Here is a 19,716-nt window from a genome sequence, read left to right as displayed (position 1 = left end):
GGCTTTTGTAGCTGAACGCGAAGCATTATGAGTGGGTTACTGATTGCTATGGCTGGTAGTGCATGATAGGAGGGAGCGCGCCACGGTCGCGCGTGTTTTCCCATACTTGAGTGACTGATCTTACCCACGTTGTTGGGAAAAAAACCGGGGCTCTAATATGGCTGGTGCGTTGGCACGCAAAGGGCACTAGCTACACTCAAGGCACCCACTAGAAGCCAGATTGGCAGGACCACATAATTTTCATTACATAAGACAGATTTGGTGCTCTCATTGGTGCCCACTGCCTTGTCTTCACACTACCAGTGATTTTGAGCCACCATCTGCCCACTTTTGCCTTGGCCCTTATTTTTTGTTTTGTTTTTTCGTGCTTTCATGGCTAGTCCGAGCAGCCTACCAATTTTCTGATTGGCTACTACGGAAGGACAACAACTTGCCGCAGCTCATTGACGGGTTGATGGATTGGAGGAATACGTACTGGAAAGCCATCCGCACAGTAGTACTATTGCATTTGCCCTGCTTTCGCCATAAGAAATCCCGCGGTTGTACCAATCATCCTAGGTAACTTATTGGTTGATGCATGTACTTCATGAAATGAGCGATAGCATTATAGGGGATCATCATCTGATTGCAGTACGCATGCCTTAGGAGTACCACATCGGTAGCGGATTCCTGTAGACTATCGGGGCCTCGCTGCAATAAGGCTACTACTATCAGGTACCACTAGTCAAAAGAAGAAAAAAGGCTAGATCGCAACACAGAAAGATGCGCCATCACTACGATGGAAGAATGTTGGATTTCAGATTGGCATACTCCGTATACACTTGGTACATCACAATCACAGCTCGTAGGTCACGAGATGTATATGCTTTAGTGTGCACTGCGTAAAACTGGTCCCTACAACGTGCGGCAAGAATTCATTCCACCAGGCAGCGAATATACGATGGGCAACAGCAAAGCACGTAGTTCGTATCTGTAATTGGCACAGCGGCTAAACGTACGCAGCGCGTAACTATTGCCACAAGCAAAGTAGAAGCACATCCGTCACCTGAACGATGTGGATGAGGATCTTGGTCGGCTTGATTGACAATGTAACTACTCCGTACGGAGTAACTACATCGTAGCCGCCTGCGGGACAGAGTAGTGTCTACCTATAGGTACCTAGGTATCTAGGTAGGTAGGTCGTAGGTAGTAGGCATGCATGTAACAGGGTCGCCTGGTGTGGAGCCGGGGGGGGCAGCGAATTGGTTATTTCAACTTGATTGTTTTCCCTCAGCACTCCTATTTTCCGAACTAGGACTAGCGCCGTTTGGAGGTACCGTGTGCCACCAGCCTGGTGGGTGATCTAGGGATCACGTCTTGTACGCGCCAAAAAGTACTTAACCTCTACACCCCCCGCTCAACCATATTTCCGTTGTCCTGAATCTTGCAATTATCATCATCTCATCCTGCACGCCTCCGCCCTCGTCGCACTTCGTTTAACTTTACAGTCACACTTTTTTTCACCAAAACTCAATCACGTTCAAAATGACTGGCGCAGGCAAATCTGGTGGCAAGGCCTCTGGTTCCAAGAACGCTCAATCGTAAGTCTGCTCCAGGCCGCATCATTGCATTTCATTAATCTTGTTCAAGGCGTTCTTCTAAGGCTGGTCTGGCATTCCCCGTTGGTCGTGTCCACCGTCTTCTCCGAAAGGGCAACTATGCTCAGCGTGTTGGCGCTGGTGCCCCTGTTTACTTGGCTGCTGTTCTTGAGTATCTCGCTGCCGAAATTCTCGAGTTGGCCGGTAACGCTGCCCGTGACAACAAAAAGACTCGTATCATTCCCCGTCACTTGCAACTGGCTATCCGAAACGATGAGGAGTTGAATAAGTTGTTGGGTCATGTCACTATCGCCCAGGGTGGTGTTTTGCCAAATATTCACCAGAGTAAGCTGTGCAAATTCATGTTATTGTGGAGCTCCGCTAATTTGTCACAAGACCTACTACCGAAGAAGACTGGTGGCAAGAGTGGCAAGAACGCAAGTCAGGAGTTGTAAATTTGTAGTTGACTTCTGTTTTCATGCGGGTTGGTTTAGGTTGCAATGACAAAGGGGTCACGGTTCAGGGTTCACGGTTATCTGCTTTTATTACGCGCAAGGGTTGTACAATAATCCCACGGCTATGTTCATGAATGAAAACACTTTTCAAAACACGTTTGTCGTCTTGAAGTGAAAATGTGATGTGTTAGGTCTGAATAGTTGATTGAGTGGTGGTCAGAAATCATGTCGATGCTCGCGCTTGCAATTGTGATGCCAATTTTGGGGAGTTATAATCGACTTCATACTTCGACACATGCTTCAACGTTTGTAGCCTTACCCCATGGGCTTGGCCCATGGGGAAATATTCAAATGCGGCGGTTCCATAAATTCGGTCTGGAGCTACAAGTACATATCCTCTACCTCTCGGGTCCAGCTCTTATTCATACTCGGGTGTCAGTGTCGGTTGACGGAATGGGGAGGCGCTAGCATTTATCAGTCAAAGGACTTTTCAGAGAACAATGTTCGGCAGACAAATGAGGCACTCACGATCCAGAATTGGTGAGGGTAAATTTCGCTCGTACTTAGATCCTGATCGTGTTCGTTAGCTAGCCGGTTGCGTTGTATTCGAGTCTTTCGATGCCATACCTCCAGGTGCAGTCGGTGGAATATATGGGTCAGGGTGCTTCCACGTATCAAGCAACTTCTCCGTCTCGGATAGCAAGGCCTGTATTGGTCATCAGTGTATGGCCCCAGTTGGTGGAGGTAAGTTGTTTTGGCTTACCCTTTGCTGTCTGGGATCGGTGACGTTGCGATTTGCCTCGAACAGCGATCGTATGTAAAGTGCTTGCCCGCGCCAAAGCTGGCGTTGGACTGCCCAGTCCAAAGCCAATTTCAGGGAGCGCCGGTAGAGCGAACTGCGTGTGAAGCTTTAGTGGCTCTGGTTTTTACTTTTTGAGGTACTGTCACGTTCGTGTGCTTCTGGTCTTGAGGTCTTACATGGCAGCCCGTCGTGACGACATGGCAGGTTTGTTGATTTGGCTTGTCCGTCGTCGGCGGTGCAACTCGGAGGAGTATGGGTCGTCTGCGCGGTTTGGCGTGATTATTGACTGTCAATCGACTTTTTGGGGTTATTCTTTGTGTCTTTGTGCCGGTGTAACTGCCGCAATCGTGTTGTGCCGGGATTCCTGGCGGCTTTTTGACAATGTTCCTCGAGAGCTCCGGACATGATATTCAGATAACAGGTACTAGGGGTAACGATGCTTTGCTTGCTGCCTTGTGGCCTTGTGTGGCGCATGCTCAGGTCTACGTTTGTGTGCTTGGTCCCACACTGAAATGTACTACCCTACACTGAGCGCTATCCGCTCTATCCGTCCTGCACTCAGTTGGTATTGCTAGACTCCTTGTTGCTTTCATGTGTTAATGCATCTTTCCATTTACCTATATGGCATCTGTCATGCCGACACGAGTGCGTTAATAATAAACCCAAGCGTGCTGGCGTGTTGTCTTATAAGTGCTAGATCGTAAGTAATTGTCTACCTAGTACGGAGTACCTAGGTAGGTAGGTACTGTCAACTAGTAACGGTGCGGATTACAGTGCCCCGCGCATCACTTGCTTAATTGAATGGTTGATTGGTTAGTTGATTGAACGGCACTTACACGCATACATGTCCAACACCGAAACTTCCTAGTAGTCATCGAGGCAACTAAAATATCCGTCACGTATTGTTACGCGGATTTCCTGCACCTGAAGATGCACGGTTCTAAGTCTTTGGAGATGCCGAAGATCTCGCACGCCTCATGAGTGTAACGGCCCCTGCACGCACCAAGGGGCATGTATCATCGAGTAATAGCCGCAGCCACTGCTCCGTACCCACACAGCAAAGACATGGCCGGCCATTCACCCGAACCCAATTCCTCATTTTTTTCGAAGGCTCCACAACAGCTACACCACCCATGGTTTCAATACTTCACATAACAATAGGTCATACTCGGAGAACACGGGTTCGCTCACGTTTTCACAACAATCTACTCCGTACTCAGCCACCTAGCTCACCCAGCATTGACATCGCTACCTAGTGCAATTCTCACCACCGCTCACTGCCTGCCACTCAATCAGTTACAGGAACCACAAGAAGACCGCCATAATGTTGTCCCGGAGGATAGCCACCGCTGCCCGCATGGCGCCTTTGCGCTCTATGCACCCCCTTCGCTCCAACTACCTGGCGATGCTTCCGTCTCTGATGCAAACCGTGCGAACATACTCCGATAAGGTGGTTAAAGTACCCCAAATGGCAGAATCCATATCAGAGGGAACACTGAAGCAATTCTCAAAGAGTATTGGCGACTTCGTGGAACAGGATGAAGAGATTGCGACGATCGAGACTGACAAGGTATGTGACCAACCAAACATTTGTACACTGGCACCAAGAATGCTCTAACACCCCAACAAGATCGACGTTGCTGTCAACGCCCCAGAAGCTGGGACAATCAAGGAGTTTCTTGCCAGCGAGGAAGACACCGTAACCGTTGGGCAAGACCTTGTCCGCATTGAGCTCGGCGGAGCACCGTCAGGCAGTAAAGAAGAACCCGCAGCCCCCAAAGATGAAGCAAAGAAAGCAACAGAACCAGAGCCAGTAAAGACGGAGACCAAACCGCAGCAGAGCCAGACGAGCCCGAACCCTGAACCCAAGCAAACAGAAAAGCCAGCGACAACAAAGGCAACACCCAAGGAAGCTCAGTCAGCTCAGTCAGCTCAGTCAGAACCAAGCCATCTGTCCACTGCATCAGCTTCCACAGGAAACCGAGAAGAGCGCCGAGTATGTTCCAAAAATATAAATATTGTGAACGAGTTATCCAATGCCAATATTAACGCGGACACAGGTCAAGATGAACCGTATGCGCCTTCGTATTGCCGAACGTCTCAAGCAATCACAAAACACTGCTGCCTCACTCACGACATTCAACGAGGTCGACATGTCAAACATCATGGAGTTCCGCAAGTTATACAAGGACGACGTGCTTAAAAAGACAGGCGTAAAATTGGGGTTCATGAGCGCCTTCTCCCGCGCGGCTGTTCTCGCCATGCGGGACATTCCGGCGGTCAATGCCTCCATTGAAGGTCCTAACGGCGGCGATACCATTGTCTACCGCGATTACGTGGATATCAGCGTCGCAGTGGCTACCGAGAAGGGTCTTGTGACACCGGTTGTTCGTGACGTCGAGTCGATGGATCTTATCACCATTGAAAAGGCCATAGCTGACATGGGCAAGAAGGTGAGGAGGCCCCACTCAATCATTGCAAGATGATCAGAGCACTAACGATTTCCATAACCATTCACAGGCACGCGACGGTAAGTTGACAATCGAAGATATGGCTGGTGGTACTTTTACCATCAGTAATGGCGGTGTATTTGGGTCTTTGATGGGAACGCCTATCATCAATCTTCCACAAAGTGCAGTTTTAGGTCTTCACGCGATCAAGGACCGAGCAGTGGCCGTTAATGGGAAAGTTGAGATCCGACCAATGATGTATCTGGCATTGACTTATGACCACCGCTTGCTCGATGGCAGAGAAGCTGTGCAGTTCCTTGTTAAAGTCAAGGAATACATTGAGGACCCAAGACGTATGCTTTTGTAGGCTCAATGCATGCCCCCCTTGGATGAGTAGATAGATAGGAATTAATTGTGTAGACTGTAATAATATAGAACTACTGTGTTTCCTGCATTGCAAACACGTTTCTCGGGTGAAAATTTCAATGCACTTTTATCCCAATACGCTATATAAAGGGCAATTTCTGGTAAATCATAAATTTTACGTTTTAGGAGTTTTTTTCTTCTAATTCTTGCGTCTTATTACTAAAAAAAAAAAAAAACAACAGCTCTTATTATTAAAATGCACTTTTATGAGCATTTTTTTTCATTGTAATAATAAAACTAATGATAAATAATCAATCAAGATGGTCAATGACTGCGCCCTGGCCTAGCTAAGTACAGTGGTAATATCCTTTTTTTCCCAGCCTAGGCCAGGGAACTACCATAAAAAAAAAGCCTAAATGCTGGTTTATATTGGAAAAAAAAAAAAAACATAAAAAAAAAAGCCTAAATGCTGGTGGAAAAAAAAAAACATAAAAAGCCTAAATGCTGGTTTATATTGGAAAAAAAAAAAAGCCCACGTACATTTTAATTTCACCCTAAAGAAAACCCACTAATAAATACGCACTATAATAAAAATAAAAAACCCCTGCCTAAAAAAAAAGCAGTATTATTTATCAAAAAAAAATAAAAAGACCACGATATTGGATCCCCCCTTCTTTTTCCACAAAAACACCTGAAATTAATATTTAAAGCCTCCAGGACTTGGCTTGATAAGAAAAAAAAAGGCCCCTCATTTTTTGATTCACTAGAATTGAAGTCTTAAAGTATAATATGTATCAAGTACTAAGAAATTGATTCACTAGAATCTGCACGCCAAGAATGATAGTCAGCCATGTAGTCATTGAGAAAATCTTCGTTGCTGAGTTTGCTATTAGAATAATCCCATCTGACAGGAATAGCATGGCCATTGGCAGTGAAGCCGACATCATCCCCCTTCCATTCGCCAGCGCATATTCTTGCCGCGACCCTGAGCATGAGTGCAACGAGATGACTAGGGGGGCCAATCAATAAGTTGTAGGTCTTGCTCACGATAGCTCGGGGAAGGTTGCCTAATGTACCCAATCTTCCTCTTACGGGATTGAACAACTCCCTGTTGCTTTGCAACTCCACCAACGGATTAGACGGATTAAATTTCTTCTTCGGTGATCTTCTTCTGATTCCATTTGCCTGCATATCGAGCATCGAGGTACTTGTTGAGCGCTCGATTTTAATGCCGTCTAGGTCCGTTTGATCCTTGGCGTCAGACGATGAGTTCGACGCTACCTCTATGCTACGAAACTGTGCTTCTGGTCTTCGAGGTAATTTTTCGGCGGCGATATTCACGAGCAATACGTCGGAATCCAAGCTAGACGGAGCAGTGTAAAAGGACTCCAGCGATTCCTCGCTAGAAATTGTTTCAGTGGCTTCATTGTCCTGGAGAGGCAGATGCGGTGCCACAGAATTCTGCGTCAATGGATGGCCGCCACGACAGCCCAGGAAGTATCTAAGCTTAGGTCTTTGCAAATTATCTTGGCTTCCGAGTTCTTCGTGTTTTTCGAGAAATACTTCGCATCCGTCACTTCTCGCCACGTCTGTCGGTTCTACCCCAGTTGGAAGCGAAGATGTAGCTACATCCCACTGTAATCTATGACGAGTGTCCGAGTCACGTTGTCCCTGGGGTTGATGACTATCCAAATGACTATCATCAAACAGTAGATGTGGCGAGCTGTATTGAGGTCTGTACTCGTGTAGCCGTACAGCGGCATTGGAGACGGATGCCATCACAGTGTTCTTCTCTGCACTAGTGCTCGGCTCACACCAGCTCGCTTCCGTCAATGATTCGCATGATTTGAAAGAAGTGGTACAAGTCTTTTTGGCCTGTTCGTTCATGGGCGTAACGAGGGAAATCGTAGTGTCAGAGACCTGTGTTGTTGGTTGTTCACATAAAGGGATCGTAGAGTCATAATGGTGTTCAAAAACGGGCAGAATAGGTGATAATGCAGCCGCCTCACTATTTAAACCATTTTTCAGTAGCTCGCAATTGTCGCAATATGCCTTCTGGCTCCTTGCAGGTCTCCACGGCTTCAGTCTAACCTCCGGTCTTTTGGGTAGTTCGACCGTAAACGCCCGGCGGAAAGGGCATATGGTTTTCTCGAATAAGAGGACTTTTTCCAGAGCATCTTTGAATTGCCGGGCTTTATCCATTTGCTCGATATTTGATACTGGCAGCTCTATCCGCCAATAGTAAGGACGGCGAATTTGCAGTATGAATTTGCTGTTTTGTTGATCAACGCGCCAGCATTGACTCTTAGGTAGGATAGGTTGAAGAGCAGATCCACAACTTAGAAAGGCAACCGACCCGGGGGCGCGGTATACGCAAAATGCGCCTATGGATCTGTTTAGCTGTATGCATATTGCTCTGGGGATTTGCAGCTCTTACCTACTGCGATGGTTCGCTCTAGGGGGGACCACCATGCTAAATTGCCAGCATCTCCGTCCTCTGGTGCTCGAGCACTATCTCCCGCAGTATCCGATTGGCAATGGACTGAAGCAGTGAAAGAAACAATTCTGGCGTCCGGATGGCTGTAGAGTGTTTCGACAACTGTCCTTGGCGCGGACGTCGCGACGCGTTCCCTTTGCACAATGGCTGGCTCGGTTAAAACACGACGCATTGTGGCAGTCGGTCGTGGTCGCATATCTGGCTTGGGAGAGAGGGAGTCCGTTCGTAGCGCTTCTATTGGTTCTATAGTCATCTTGAAAAGCTGCTCTTATGACGTGAATCCTCGGGTGTTCGTCATTGCAAGTGTGCTGGCTAATTGTTCGTCACCGAAGCACGGCCGTTGCGGCCTCGGTAGTCTTGAAGTGCCTAGTGAATGGTAATTAATTCGCCGCTTCTCGTCGCAATTGTCTACATAAACTTAATTTACTGTATGTCGATCGCATCCGGCAAATCTTCGTGCATGGATGATGGTGTCTCCAGAGCTGAAGTCGGTTGATTGTCTTTTTGAGTACAATTTGGCTGATATAGTGACGTAGGTTAGTAGCTTGACGTACCTAGTAGGCCCCCCTTCCCCCACGGGTCCACGGCAAGCCGTAGCCGTGCACCGTGTGAATAAGACGGAGGTTTTTAGGCCAACACCAGAATGGAGTAACTGGTCGTGCTATTCGTCATTTGAAACCTGTTCACGCGCAGTCTGCAACTTGACCTCGTCACTTACGGATATATAAGCTTCTACTACTGATCTTAAAGTTCTAAACAACATTCAACCTGTCAATGGAGCCTCGGAAGGCAAGATTAATTGACAGCTTCAATCTCGATGCCTCGCATTTCGAACCCAATGCCATCTTCCGAGGGGCCCAGTTGACACTTGTTGGAGGTAAGGGCAAGGAGAGAAACGGCCAGGTCAGACTACTAATGCACTGCAAAGCCTACAGGGCATTACAGAATCCGGATCTATTCACTACCGAGTACTATAAGCAAGCCATGTACGCCGTTTTAGCTGGGCTCGGTATCCGGCTGCTGGTAGCAATTCCGGTTAGAGAGACGGTCAAGCAAAGCCACAGACAGCCCGCCTCCTAAACTAACGCACAAGGCAGATAATAGCGGCGAGGCTTGTATTATGGTTCACCTCACTGCTCTATCCCCGCGATCAAGTCTCATGGAACGATTCCGTCGTCGATTGGCTGAACTTCATGGGAGATTATGTCCTTCAGCTCCCATTCTTCCTCATGATGGTAATGCGCCATGTAGTTCCCACTCTAGACAACCTGTGAGTAGCGCTTGCGCAAATAACTGTGGCCTCAATATAATGACTCAAGGTAAACAACTAGATTCATGCAGTCCTTAAACTGGGTTGACGTGACTTATGTCCAAAAACATAAGCACGACAATCCGAGTAATCTGAGGGACCTTTATTACCCCAATCTAAAGTCTTATCAATCAGCGAAATCCCCAGCCAAAAGGAGACAGTCATTCATGAAGTTCATGTCAAAATTTGTACGCAGAGCATGCCTTTCGATTGTGGTGCTCGCTTTATCATATGCCCCTATATTTGGCCAGCTGATACTCCCTTTAGTGAGTTTCTACACATTTCACAAGTCGGTTGGACTCGGGCCTGCTTCCATCATCTTTAGCAGCGGTCTCTTTGTGCCTCGGAGGTATCTCATCATATTTTTGCAGAGCTACTACTCGTCCCGAAACTTGATGAATGAACTTCTAGAGCCTTACTTCACGCGTGTCAAGTTTTCGCGAGAAGAAAAGCGGAATTGGTTCAGAAGCCGCGAAGGCGTCTTGTTTGGGTTTGGTCTTGGGTTTTACGTGCTCAGTAGAGTGCCCCTCTTCGGAGTTCTGGTATATGGAATTGCAGAGGCCTCTACTGCATATCTTGTCACTAAGATCACCGATCCCCCACCGCCGCCCTCTGACATGAAGGATTTCGCCAGGAGTCAGCAAACCTGGCGTAACAAACACGAGTTCCTCAGTCTCAACCTTTTAAACATAGACGACATGCAGACAGGACCGGCCCTCGAGCCCAGAGAAAAGCAGGACGCGCTGTCACTCTGATGTCACGCCGCCTTGTATGAAGACTACATCCCTTCATCGTAATATAGGCTGCTCTACGTGTATGGAGGAGACCGCTGAAGCGATGTGCATGAGTACGCTCCGTGGAGCCACACCATTGGGACATATGTGGCATCAGAAATCAACTGGGAATATCTCAATCTATTATTTACAGCACTGAAAAGAAAAGCAGGCTCTTTCAGCCTTTCCCAAGCGTGCCGTTTCAGGCAATGATCCAAAGCTTTACGGAGCCTGTGATGCAAGTTGCAGCGTTGGAGATACTCGCGACGAAATTAAGGGACGATCACAGATTCAAGGTGGCGTGCACCAGTGCGAGTTGGTGATTATCAAAAAGTGAATTCGCTTGTGACGTCGTGGGGTTACGTGTCGGGAATGATATCGAAGTCATTGTGGCCGGTGTCGGTTCTATGTTGATCGACTGAGGCCCCCTGGCCTAGAAAGGTACATCCTGCGCTCAAACACCTGCGCAAAATGCTGTCTTCTTCCGGATCCGCGATTTCTGTCAATTGCGTATGCCCTGTAACCTCAGCATGTTTCCTGGCCGCTAGTTGTCCATTGCCGATCCATTCACAGCCGTCCTCGTTGCACTTCAAGACCAGTCCATCTGCGTCCGTGTAGTAGTGATTTGCATTTAGTTTCTCGACTAGCATCTTGGCCTTTACCAGCACCTCTGAGTCATCCGTGGGCCAGATCGACCTATCCATTTCTGGCGGCAAAGGAGCAACATTGTGCGGGGAATCGGAGTAGCTGAAGGCGACACGGTCATAATGAATACCGGAATACACCAAAATGCATCGATCTTGCTTTCCCTCGCCGAAGGTCATGAGATGTTGTCCCTGCGGGTGACTGAGTATTTTATTGCGGATAGCTCGACACTTGGAACTAGGGCGAGAGGGTGGTATAAACATACCTGAACATCGAAAGTACATATCTGAATATCAAAGATGGTAGATAAAATACTTAGCTCGATCCCCCCTCCCCACCGATCAGGGTCCTTGATGCCACGGCAATAGTCCACAGGCGAACAGCCCAGAATTGCTTCATTATAGACATCAGGATGCTCCGTAATATACTCAGCCATCATCTGACGAAGTTTTGCTGCAGAAATCTGTTTCAGTAGAGCGCCACCAAATGCGGTAAAGAGACAGCTATTGTCACTTGGCATGACACGAAGCACTGAAGATAGTCAATATCGGGTCAAACGCAAGCGATACGAGGGAGCCTGGAACGTACATAGGCTGCCTTCCCTTTCTGGCCATGGTACTATTACATCACCGGAGCTTGTACTGGCAACGAAGGCTGTTCCAGCTTGTTTCTCATGACCAGCAGGATGGCGAGTATGACCTGAGGTTGCCAAATCTGCCTTGGTCTCGATAGGAACGATTGTAAGAGTTTCGCCATGGAGCCCCAAGTCTTTGGCTATAAGTCCTCCATGTTCTAAGTTGATGGACCGCATATTGGTGGGAGGGCCGTACTTGATGGCAAAGTTTTCGATTCGTGTCTTTGCCTTAAGTGCCTCAAAAACCATTTGAACCGTGGCGCTGTCATCGATTTCGAGAATGCCTGTCCCCAGAGGGCTTTTATATCTTGACCTCATTTCAAAAACTGCAGTAGGGGCAAAGATAGTAATACTGCCACTCTGAAAGCGTGCTGCTCTCTGAAAGCGATGAACTTATTACGGGAGACCTCGGTACAACTCTCGCTAACGAAGACAGCAAGGGGCTATAGCCAAACCCTGTTAAAAAAAGAGTTGCACGATGATTCTCGTTGGAACGGTGGCCACAATTCTTATACTGTATTCATATTATCAAAGATATGCCCTGTCGTTTTATTACATTGTTAACAAAAAGATTGATTGTATCTAGCCTGACCTAGGCACCCTGTGGTCTCCACTCGATCGACCTCAGAACGGCTATTCCTTAGGCTGGATGAGTCAGCATGTGGCGTGAATGTGCCGCCTCACGCGCATTTCGCGTTTCCTCGCAAGTTTAGCCCACTGCTTCGTCAATTTACTACCTGCCGCGGCGCAAACAGCTGTGAGTGACCATTGCTTCTGATTGTTTCACGACCTAAAAACTGCGCGGTCCATCTGGCCGCGCCCCCAACCCTTGAACAAAGATGTCGCTTGTACGTGATCTCAGCCCAGACGATGCAACTGGATCAATCGAAGTCAGGGAAGTAGAACTAGATGTCGAGATGAAGGACAGCTCCAGTGGCGGACATACGGATACAGAGGGCGACGCTGTTGAAGATGGAGATCAGAATATGTTCCAGATCATACAGCAGCTGACGGCGCACCTATCTACCGTTGAGGAAGAGTAAGCTGAGAAATACAAGGCCCATGTTTGCATTTATGGTATTTTGCTAATGCGAATGAATAGTGGTGAAGAACTTGCAGCAGGCTTTCAACGTATTCCCAACCGTCGTACTCTCCCCGATTACTTCGAAGTGATTACCGATCCAATTGCATTTAGCACAATTCGAGTAGGTTGCAACATATCACTTTGGCAAACACTTTTCTCGAAAATGAGTGCTAACGTTACCAACAGAGTAAAATTCAAAAAAAACAGTACTTGACTTTTGCGGAGTTCGTCAAAGACGTTGCACAGATCTGCCACAATGCTCAAGTATACAATCGTCCATCAGCGCCAATATTTGGTGCCGCGGTTCGCCTCCGAGAAATATTCCACGAACAGCTCCAAAAGCTAGTCGCAAAGGGAGACGTAGCGCCCGATGATGCGAAACTACCTGATTTGGGTGAGCTACCTCCCGTCGAAGACTCGCCATCACTTCCATCCGAAGAAGATGAGGATGAAGAAGATGAGGATGAGTCTTCAGACGATGAAGAAGAGTCTTCAGACGACGATGAGAGACGACGGAAGCGACGCGGAGCACGCAGTCGTCGTCGTCAATCCTTCGTCGTCAGACCCAAGGAACCCGATGACGATAAAGAGGATGACGCATATAAAAAGAGAGGTCGGCCGCCTATGGTGCAAACACCGACGGAAGCGCGTATCTCTTCAATCCTCCGATCTCTTAGGAAGTTCAAGGATGATGAAGGGAATCTTCTTGTGACACCTTTTGAGAAGTTGCCGGACAAGACAACCATGCCTGATTATTACCAAAGCATCAGCAATCCCATTGCTCTGGATAACATCAAGAAGAAAGCAAAACGAAAGAAGTATCGGACTGTGGATGACCTTCTATTGGACATTGAATTGATGTTCGAGAATGCGAAACTTTATAACGAAGATGATAGCCCGGTGTATCTTGCTGCCGTGGAATTGCAGACACAATCACGTATTCTTGCGGAGCAGGAAAAAGCCAAACCAGACGATGATTTCAGGGATGAGGACGGCAAACTTCCCCTTTCTGAAATACAGCATAATGGACAGAGCTGGAAAGTCGGTAGGTTTACTCAACTTCACTCTAGCCGCAGACTAGATAACATAGACTGACCAGGCCTCATCATAGGTGATTGGGTTCATATTCGGAATCCAAATGATCTTGCTAAGCCAATTGTTGCTCAAATATTTCGGACGTGGCAAGACCGTGCGGGCCAAAAATGGATTAATGCCTGCTGGTATTATCGCCCTGAGCAAACTGTTCATCGATATGAAAAACACTTCTTCGAGCACGAGGTTGTGAAAACGGGCCAGTATCGAGATCACCAAATAAGCGAACTATTGGACCGATGCTTTGTTATGTTCGTAACCCGCTTTAATAAAGGCCGCCCAAGAGGACTGCCTTCTGACAAAGACGTCTACGTGTGCGAGTCACGTTACAACGAAGAGAGGTTCCGTTTCAATAAAATCAAGACGTGGGCGAGTTGTGTGCCCGATGAAGTACGGGATAAGGACTATGAAATGGACTTGTTTGAGGTGCCACGCCGCATGAGAAAGGTGCCCAGTCCCATCAAGCATCTTCTACGCGAGGACGCGAAGGATACCGACGATCTCCCTCGACCAACTTGGGGAAGCCCCAACGCTCCGCCCATCGTTGGTGCTGTTCATCGGCGCCCCCCTGAAGCAAATGTGAGTGGAATAGTGGTGGCCCATCCCACGATGCAATCACGTTGCGCTTGGTTGGAGTAATTGATGGGTGCCTTGACCTCCGTATCTTAAACCTGTCGTCATGCAAAAATTGGGGAACAAAAATCGGTCATAGCTAACTGATCCTGCTAGGAGTCTCCTCCGCCCGAGCCAACCCCCCCTCCGCCTCTTATGCCAACTGCGAGGCATATGTCATCTGAATCTGCTACGCGTCCCTCGGCAGCATCCGTAACACCGGAAATGTCTATGGACCCTACTGTGAGACTTCCGCAAGCTGCCGGTCCAGTTCCATCCCCATCCCAAGTCAACCAGTACAGCATGCAAGCTACGGGTCATTTTCAGCCAGTAACACCCGCCGGCGTTGGCCATGTTATGCAGCAAACACCAGTACCCATCCCACAACCACCGCAGGCCGCAGTAACTCCTCAGATGTCGATTCGACCCATGCAATATCAACAGCAGCAGCAGCAACCAAACTACACGCATAATTTTGGGTCTTCATACTCTTCATCACCGGCGGCATTTACCCACCCACCGCCAATGGCTAGTCAGGCTGCGCTGCATTATAATCAACAACCCCAGCATGGGCGAATACCATTCAATGCATCTACTGGCAATGGTAGCAATCCTACCAATGTTTACAACCCTCCACGACCACCGGAGGTATACACGCTACCAGATAACATAAACGAGGCACTTCATCCCCAAATTCGGAAAGGCTTCCAACATGATAGTGCCGGCCGGGTCCTGTTTTTTGTCGGTCCACCTATGGACCGAACACGTGAGCGACTGTCTCCACAGAGTGTCGGACTAGGGCACAGCATTAAATACATCGCGGGACGTAAGGATTGGCTGGCAGAACGCGAGAGGAAGAGGAAAAAGCGTGATGAGTCCCAGGTGGCTAGGTCTGAAAACATCCTTGTTACAAGCCGCTCTTTGGCGCAATCGGAAGAAAGTGTCGCTTCTCAGGCGGCAGATGCCATCGACCAATGGTTGCAAAGGTTCACCAAGCGAGGCCTCGAGTGGCAACAAGACGCTGGATTGGAAGGCTGGGGGGACGAATGCAGAACATGAAGAAGAATATGATTTGCTTGCAGGCACCTGGTAAATGAGTGTCTGACTGGCGGTCTGAATTTTGGCTTCTTGATGCGTATAGTCTACTGTTATATTTTGTACCACACCAGGTGATGGGGAGGAAATTGAAGTAATATTTGGAACAATTGTCCTCCTTGATAATCGCCCCCCGCGCAGGGTCTCGGTTCTTGGACTTGATGTAGTGAAAATTTGCAGTGGGAAGTAGCATAGGCGAATAATAATGATGGCATCCTACCAGTCACCATTTGAAGTATTTTATCTGCTCGAGGCCGAGGCAATCCTGATGTGAGAGTAGAATACCCTAGAGTATATCACGGCTAGGCATGACCATCTTTCCTCGCGCGCCCTTGGTTGTTGCAGTTGTTGCCAATGTGGAAGGAAAGACACCTACCCGATATCAGAGATTAGGTAGTAGTTATGTGACTACTACAGAGCAAACCGCATGCGGATGGACCACGCCGTTCGTCTGCGGAAGTCTCGTTGAGGCGGACGACTCTTTCTGTCGCAACACCGCAGGAAGCAGGTATATATATGCACTATTTCGAGGGGGCTTCAGTGTTCATCCACGACCATACTGCTCCCATGCACTATTCTTCTCTTTTTGTAATCTCTGCAGAACTCCACCATAACCCATTCGTACACAGCCCACTGTACTGCATTGACAACGAAGGCACGGATGCTGCAAACAGTCAAGCCGCGGAAGAATACAGACAGACCTCCTTCCCTAGCCATGGTTCGAACAACATCTAGAGAGCCAAGCCGTTTCGTCGACTGGAAGCCCTCTGTATCAGGGCTGTGTTTGGTCGAAGCAGCTTGGGAATGTACGATTGATTGTTGAGTCTGGATTCGGGTTTTGATTGAATCCAGGGGAAATACACTTGCCCAGGTGGCGATACCTGCAAGTCCGCCGCATAGCAGGATCTTGGGGGCTTCTTGGCGTAGTGATGGAGTTTCATTCTGCATGCTTGAGGGCCAATGCCTACTAGCTAGTTCATAGGACCAGAAGTAGAACCCATATCCTATACTGTCTCTGAGTGCTGTAACCACACCACCCAAGTAGAAACCGCGAAGCCCTTGCCTCTTCCATACGTTCTGTGCAATGCACCAGCTGCTCTCAGATGATGCTGACATCTGGGCACGACATTTGACAAGCTCGGTTGGAGCACTCACCACCCACGTAGCAAGCCCACCTACTGCTCCTGCAAGCCATGTCGCGCATAGACTCTTGTCTGAGCTTGAACCGATCGCTTTTTGAAGAATACTTTCGGAACGATTGTAGGATACGAAGAGCAGGGCATTTAGTGCACCACATCCAATCACTGGAGCCGCTGTCCCCGTCACCAGAGCAGTGGTACCCTGGAGCCTCGTGCCATTGACGAGAGTATTGCCGGCTTGTAGTTGAACTTTCATGATATCGAGTGGGTTGCCGACTAGGATGCCGACTGCTCCGCTCAGGTAGCCGGCCCAAAAGTCGGTAGACATTTGAAATCTGGCAGGCCCTAGTGAACGATTCGAACAAAGATCAGCCCCGCCGATGGAGGATCATTTGTAGTTAATATTTGCAGACAGAACTTTAGCAGTTGACGATCTCTCACTGCGAACCCCAAGGCTTAGAGCTGAAGGCTGTTGTATACCGGGGCGACTTTGGAGCAGGTAAAGGACGTTGTGTTAAGAGACGGCTGAGCTGCGACAGGCGCCTGGAGCCGCCAGATACACGTCGAGCAGTAGTCGACGTAATTGCGTTCAGCACAAAAGGTCTATATTCTAATTAGAGGTGCCACGGATGGATTGCTTGCTTTCTGACCGTCAAACGTGCGGCGAGATATCAATGATCTCGAAATGCTTTCTGTGTCCGAGGTCTGAACACCCCGTGCTCACGATGCCGATGTCTGTAGGAGCGTCAGTTGGAATGTCTAATATTACCGAGTATGTCGCGAGGCAAAAGTTCTTTACGAAGTGTCCTAAGGAAAAAAAAAAAAAAAAAAAAAAAAAAAAAGAACATTAACACTCTTGCAAACTTTGCCCGGGTGTCTCCGTGATGAAGTGAAGTTCTTGCTTAGGAGGGGAGTATCTCTGATTCGCCTGCAAGGAACCCCAGAGCCGAGGTAGAATGAATGCCCCGCCCCTCTACCAGCACCGAACATGATGATCTTTCATTAAGCTGAGGCAGTTATGCACCTTTCTTGTAAATTATACGATAATTATATTCTAGATGCATGAAGTTGCGAACACGGACTATTTTTGCTTCTTTATTCCACTGGGTCTTGTCACTGATATCGGCTGGCTTCGACGCCTTGTTTCCTCCAAACTCTGAATGTGGCGCTCTGGAACACAAGGTCTATGACTCTATTCAGAACCATGGCTACTCAACTAACTCCCCTCCCAAATGTTCAACGGCTCAGTCCTCTATGTATTCGCATCCTTGGAGGGAACCCTGGTAAATTCACACTCCAGGGAACGAATACATATCTACTTGGGCGTGGGCCCCGTCGTATTCTGATCGACACAGGAGAAGGCCGACCAGCTTGGATAGCTTCTCTCAGGTCAACCCTGGCCAAGGAGAAGGCGACAGTAGATACGGTACTCGTATCTCATTGGCATCACGACCACACTGGCGGCATTGCTGATGTGCTTTCAGCAGCCCCAGAAGCGGCCATTCACAAGTATGACCCTGAACTGGGGCGCAAAGGAATTGTAGACGGCCAAAAATTCCACGTCGATGGCGTCAACTTAACCGCCGTTCACACACCAGGTCATACCAAGGACCATATGGTATTTGTGCTGGCCGAGGAGGACGCCATGTTTACAGCCGACAATGTGCTTGGGCAAGGTACCGCTGTGTTTGAGGATATGTCGGAGTATCTGCGCAGCCTTCACCAAATGCGAGAATTATTCTCCGGAAGGGCGTATCCTGGCCATGGCCCGGTCGTGGAGGATGGGCCAGGCAAAATTACCGAGTATATTGAGCACCGGCAACAAAGAGTGGACCAGGTTCTGCAAACTATGCGGGGAGATGATGATGGAATAGATGCCAGCGGTACGAAATGGTCTGCCATGGACCTTGTCAAGATCATCTATAGCGACGTTCCTGTTGCACTCCACCAGGCGGCTTGTAACGGTGTTTTGCAAATTCTTGAAAAGCTCGCCAGCGACGGCACGGTCATTAAACAGGACCGAGGCTTGTGGCAGGTGAACCGAAAAAAGTCAACACTTTGATAAGTTTCAATTGGGTTTGAAGATGGTGGTGTCATTTTCTGAAGTGTTGTTGGAATACATGATGCGGACTGGGATGCATCGCCATAGGGGTACCGAGGAGACTACTTACTCAATACATGTACAATTGTTCTGAATAGGTTGCTAACACTGGGTAGCCAGAGCTTTCATATTTGAACCCTTCTGCTTCGACAGGGACACTGGTGGTAGCGAGAGCTCCGTGCAATTCATCGTTGTAGGGCCCGCGTTTTTTGCGAGGTCTTCCAGTCTTTTCCTTCCCCCAGGAGCGCAGAACAGCAAACAAGCAGTTGATTTAAGTACCTAATATATACCTACCTAGGTAGTTAGATGACACCAGACGATATGTAGAACTAATCATCTGCCTACATACCTGGTAGTAGGTCGGTAATGGTTGGTAGGAAGACATTTGAAATATGACGTGTGGCGGAATGGTCGAGACTCGGCCTCAGATGCCGTCTACCAAAGTACTACCCGTCAGCGACCAAGTGGGCGAGCCTCTTTTAGTTGCCAACGGGTAAGAATATTTGTGATGTAAAGGTTGCGAGCGCCACCCTAGGTTGGTAGGTGCAGCAGGTGGTGAATACCCTGAACCAAGTGTGTGTGTGTGCGTGGCTGAAAGCTCTAGAATGCAAAGTTTAACGTTGACGGCCCCGGCGCCCCGGGACCGACAGTGGGGCGTCATGTGTATTCGACAGTTGACCCCTTTGAAGTCAATCAGCGCCGTTGGGTGGTCAAATACTTATGTCCACAAACTGTACTTGATGTGAGTATGAGGTCTGGTAGGTTTTGACTCTATTCGTGTTTAAGTTCATGAGGCTCTGGCGGCTTCAATGTTGGCGGCTATGTTCTCACCCAACCACACGAGGTGCATGCACCTGCTTGTGAAAATGATTGGTGTACTACACTAAAATGACAACTTGATGAAGATTGAGGAGCGAAGAGCGAGGGACACCGGCTTGCACGGATGCACGTTATCAGCAAATGGTACAAGCAACATGCTACTCGGTCATGTGTATGAGGGGATGGCTGACGCCACCTGAAGTGCCGCTCACAGAATGACATCTGGACCCTGATTGCCTGATCAATCGGCGACACACACACTGGTA

At 48.4% G+C, this 19,716-nt stretch overlaps 9 protein-coding genes across 11 annotated transcripts; 5 read left to right on the top strand and 4 right to left on the bottom strand.

Annotated features, from left to right (window-relative positions):
• Positions 1–1,422: 1,422 nt before the first annotated feature.
• On the top strand, positions 1,423–2,194 carry HTA1 (histone H2A). The gene is made up of 3 exons (XM_007808276.2): positions 1,423–1,580; positions 1,630–1,922; positions 1,974–2,194. Exons 1-3 carry the CDS (start codon positions 1,525–1,527, stop codon positions 2,030–2,032), a joined length of 408 nt encoding a protein of 135 aa, XP_007806467.1. The 5' UTR covers positions 1,423–1,524; the 3' UTR covers positions 2,033–2,194.
• A 273-nt stretch (positions 2,195–2,467) lies between these two features.
• Positions 2,468–3,033, bottom strand: J3458_001073 (uncharacterized protein; the record flags this gene model as incomplete). The annotated part of the gene is made up of 5 exons (XM_007808277.1): positions 2,468–2,496; positions 2,561–2,602; positions 2,660–2,738; positions 2,796–2,928; positions 3,011–3,033. The coding sequence occupies 5 exons, from the start codon at positions 3,031–3,033 to the stop codon at positions 2,468–2,470; spliced, it is 306 nt and encodes a 101-aa protein (XP_007806468.1).
• Positions 3,034–3,945: 912 nt separating this feature from the next.
• Positions 3,946–5,737, top strand: KGD2_1 (2-oxoglutarate dehydrogenase complex E2 component). The gene is made up of 4 exons (XM_007808278.2): positions 3,946–4,404; positions 4,465–4,830; positions 4,895–5,287; positions 5,355–5,737. The coding sequence occupies exons 1-4, from the start codon at positions 4,159–4,161 to the stop codon at positions 5,649–5,651; spliced, it is 1,302 nt and encodes a 433-aa protein (XP_007806469.2). The 5' UTR covers positions 3,946–4,158; the 3' UTR covers positions 5,652–5,737.
• A 642-nt stretch (positions 5,738–6,379) lies between these two features.
• J3458_001071 (uncharacterized protein) lies at positions 6,380–8,671 on the bottom strand. The gene is made up of 2 exons (XM_007808279.2): positions 8,088–8,671; positions 6,380–8,034 (listed from the first exon to the last, which is right to left on the bottom strand). Exons 1-2 carry the CDS (start codon positions 8,398–8,400, stop codon positions 6,452–6,454), a joined length of 1,896 nt encoding a protein of 631 aa, XP_007806470.2. The 5' UTR covers positions 8,401–8,671; the 3' UTR covers positions 6,380–6,451.
• A 162-nt stretch (positions 8,672–8,833) lies between these two features.
• J3458_001070 (uncharacterized protein) lies at positions 8,834–10,237 on the top strand. Of its 3 annotated transcripts, XM_066116516.1 has the most exons (4): positions 8,834–9,024; positions 9,076–9,182; positions 9,245–9,417; positions 9,479–10,237. In XM_066116516.1, the coding sequence occupies exons 1-4, from the start codon at positions 8,922–8,924 to the stop codon at positions 10,209–10,211; spliced, it is 1,116 nt and encodes a 371-aa protein (XP_065978398.1). In that variant the 5' UTR covers positions 8,834–8,921; the 3' UTR covers positions 10,212–10,237. The 3 variants fall into 3 exon arrangements, with proteins under 3 accessions (XP_065978398.1, XP_065978399.1, XP_065978400.1); XM_066116517.1 differs by having other exon boundaries at positions 9,076–9,417; XM_066116518.1 differs by having other exon boundaries at positions 8,834–9,182; positions 9,245–10,237.
• On the bottom strand, positions 9,809–12,054 carry OTU1_1 (ubiquitin-specific protease otu1). The gene is made up of 3 exons (XM_066116515.1): positions 11,463–12,054; positions 11,140–11,405; positions 9,809–11,065 (listed from the first exon to the last, which is right to left on the bottom strand). Exons 1-3 carry the CDS (start codon positions 11,824–11,826, stop codon positions 10,589–10,591), a joined length of 1,107 nt encoding a protein of 368 aa, XP_065978397.1. The 5' UTR covers positions 11,827–12,054; the 3' UTR covers positions 9,809–10,588.
• A 181-nt stretch (positions 12,055–12,235) lies between these two features.
• J3458_001068 (uncharacterized protein) lies at positions 12,236–17,343 on the top strand. Its single transcript, XM_066116514.1, has 5 exons — positions 12,236–12,547; positions 12,611–12,713; positions 12,779–13,637; positions 13,704–14,263; positions 14,414–17,343. Exons 1-5 carry the CDS (start codon positions 12,348–12,350, stop codon positions 15,353–15,355), a joined length of 2,664 nt encoding a protein of 887 aa, XP_065978396.1. The 5' UTR covers positions 12,236–12,347; the 3' UTR covers positions 15,356–17,343.
• Positions 15,852–17,332, bottom strand: J3458_001067 (uncharacterized protein). The gene is made up of 2 exons (XM_007808283.2): positions 17,181–17,332; positions 15,852–17,133 (listed from the first exon to the last, which is right to left on the bottom strand). Exon 2 carries the CDS (start codon positions 16,856–16,858, stop codon positions 15,929–15,931), a length of 930 nt encoding a protein of 309 aa, XP_007806474.1. The 5' UTR covers positions 16,859–17,133; positions 17,181–17,332; the 3' UTR covers positions 15,852–15,928.
• Positions 17,256–18,592, top strand: J3458_001066 (uncharacterized protein; the record flags this gene model as incomplete). Its single annotated transcript, XM_007808284.2, has 2 exons — positions 17,256–17,302; positions 17,779–18,592. The coding sequence occupies 2 exons, from the start codon at positions 17,256–17,258 to the stop codon at positions 18,590–18,592; spliced, it is 861 nt and encodes a 286-aa protein (XP_007806475.2).
• Between the last annotated feature and the right edge of the window lie 1,124 nt (positions 18,593–19,716).

The sequence above is a fragment of the Metarhizium acridum genome (genome assembly GCF_019434415.1).
Source record: "Metarhizium acridum strain ARSEF 324 chromosome Unknown scaffold_1, whole genome shotgun sequence".
NCBI classification, from domain to species: domain Eukaryota; kingdom Fungi; phylum Ascomycota; class Sordariomycetes; order Hypocreales; family Clavicipitaceae; genus Metarhizium; species Metarhizium acridum.
This window is presented reverse-complemented; position numbering and strand designations above follow the sequence as displayed.

Bases quoted from the DNA above. Each gene is read 5' to 3' on its own strand.
- J3458_001068 (XM_066116514.1), top strand. From the start codon at position 12,348: ATGTCGCTTGTACGTGATCTCAGCCCAGACGATGCAACTGGATCAATC. The intron at 12,548-12,610 runs GTAAGCTGAGAA...GCGAATGAATAG, and splicing joins CTATCTACCGTTGAGGAAGA to TGGTGAAGAACTTGCAGCAG. The intron at 12,714-12,778 runs GTAGGTTGCAAC...CGTTACCAACAG, and splicing joins TTGCATTTAGCACAATTCGA to AGTAAAATTCAAAAAAAACA.
- J3458_001067 (XM_007808283.2), bottom strand. From the start codon at position 16,858: ATGTCTACCGACTTTTGGGCCGGCTACCTGAGCGGAGCAGTCGGCATC.
- J3458_001070 (XM_066116516.1), top strand. From the start codon at position 8,922: ATGGAGCCTCGGAAGGCAAGATTAATTGACAGCTTCAATCTCGATGCC. The intron at 9,025-9,075 runs GTAAGGGCAAGG...TGCACTGCAAAG, and splicing joins CCAGTTGACACTTGTTGGAG to CCTACAGGGCATTACAGAAT. The intron at 9,418-9,478 runs GTGAGTAGCGCT...GTAAACAACTAG, and splicing joins GTTCCCACTCTAGACAACCT to ATTCATGCAGTCCTTAAACT.
- J3458_001071 (XM_007808279.2), bottom strand. From the start codon at position 8,400: ATGACTATAGAACCAATAGAAGCGCTACGAACGGACTCCCTCTCTCCC. The intron at 8,035-8,087 runs GTAAGAGCTGCA...ACAGATCCATAG, and splicing joins AGAGCGAACCATCGCAGTAG to GCGCATTTTGCGTATACCGC.
- HTA1 (XM_007808276.2), top strand. From the start codon at position 1,525: ATGACTGGCGCAGGCAAATCTGGTGGCAAGGCCTCTGGTTCCAAGAAC. The intron at 1,581-1,629 runs GTAAGTCTGCTC...ATCTTGTTCAAG, and splicing joins GGTTCCAAGAACGCTCAATC to GCGTTCTTCTAAGGCTGGTC. The intron at 1,923-1,973 runs GTAAGCTGTGCA...ATTTGTCACAAG, and splicing joins TTTGCCAAATATTCACCAGA to ACCTACTACCGAAGAAGACT.
- KGD2_1 (XM_007808278.2), top strand. From the start codon at position 4,159: ATGTTGTCCCGGAGGATAGCCACCGCTGCCCGCATGGCGCCTTTGCGC. The intron at 4,405-4,464 runs GTATGTGACCAA...CACCCCAACAAG, and splicing joins CGACGATCGAGACTGACAAG to ATCGACGTTGCTGTCAACGC. The intron at 4,831-4,894 runs GTATGTTCCAAA...ACGCGGACACAG, and splicing joins GAAACCGAGAAGAGCGCCGA to GTCAAGATGAACCGTATGCG.
- OTU1_1 (XM_066116515.1), bottom strand. From the start codon at position 11,826: ATGAGGTCAAGATATAAAAGCCCTCTGGGGACAGGCATTCTCGAAATC. The intron at 11,406-11,462 runs GTACGTTCCAGG...GACTATCTTCAG, and splicing joins AGAAAGGGAAGGCAGCCTAT to TGCTTCGTGTCATGCCAAGT. The intron at 11,066-11,139 runs GTATGTTTATAC...AGTCACCCGCAG, and splicing joins TATGTACTTTCGATGTTCAG to GGACAACATCTCATGACCTT.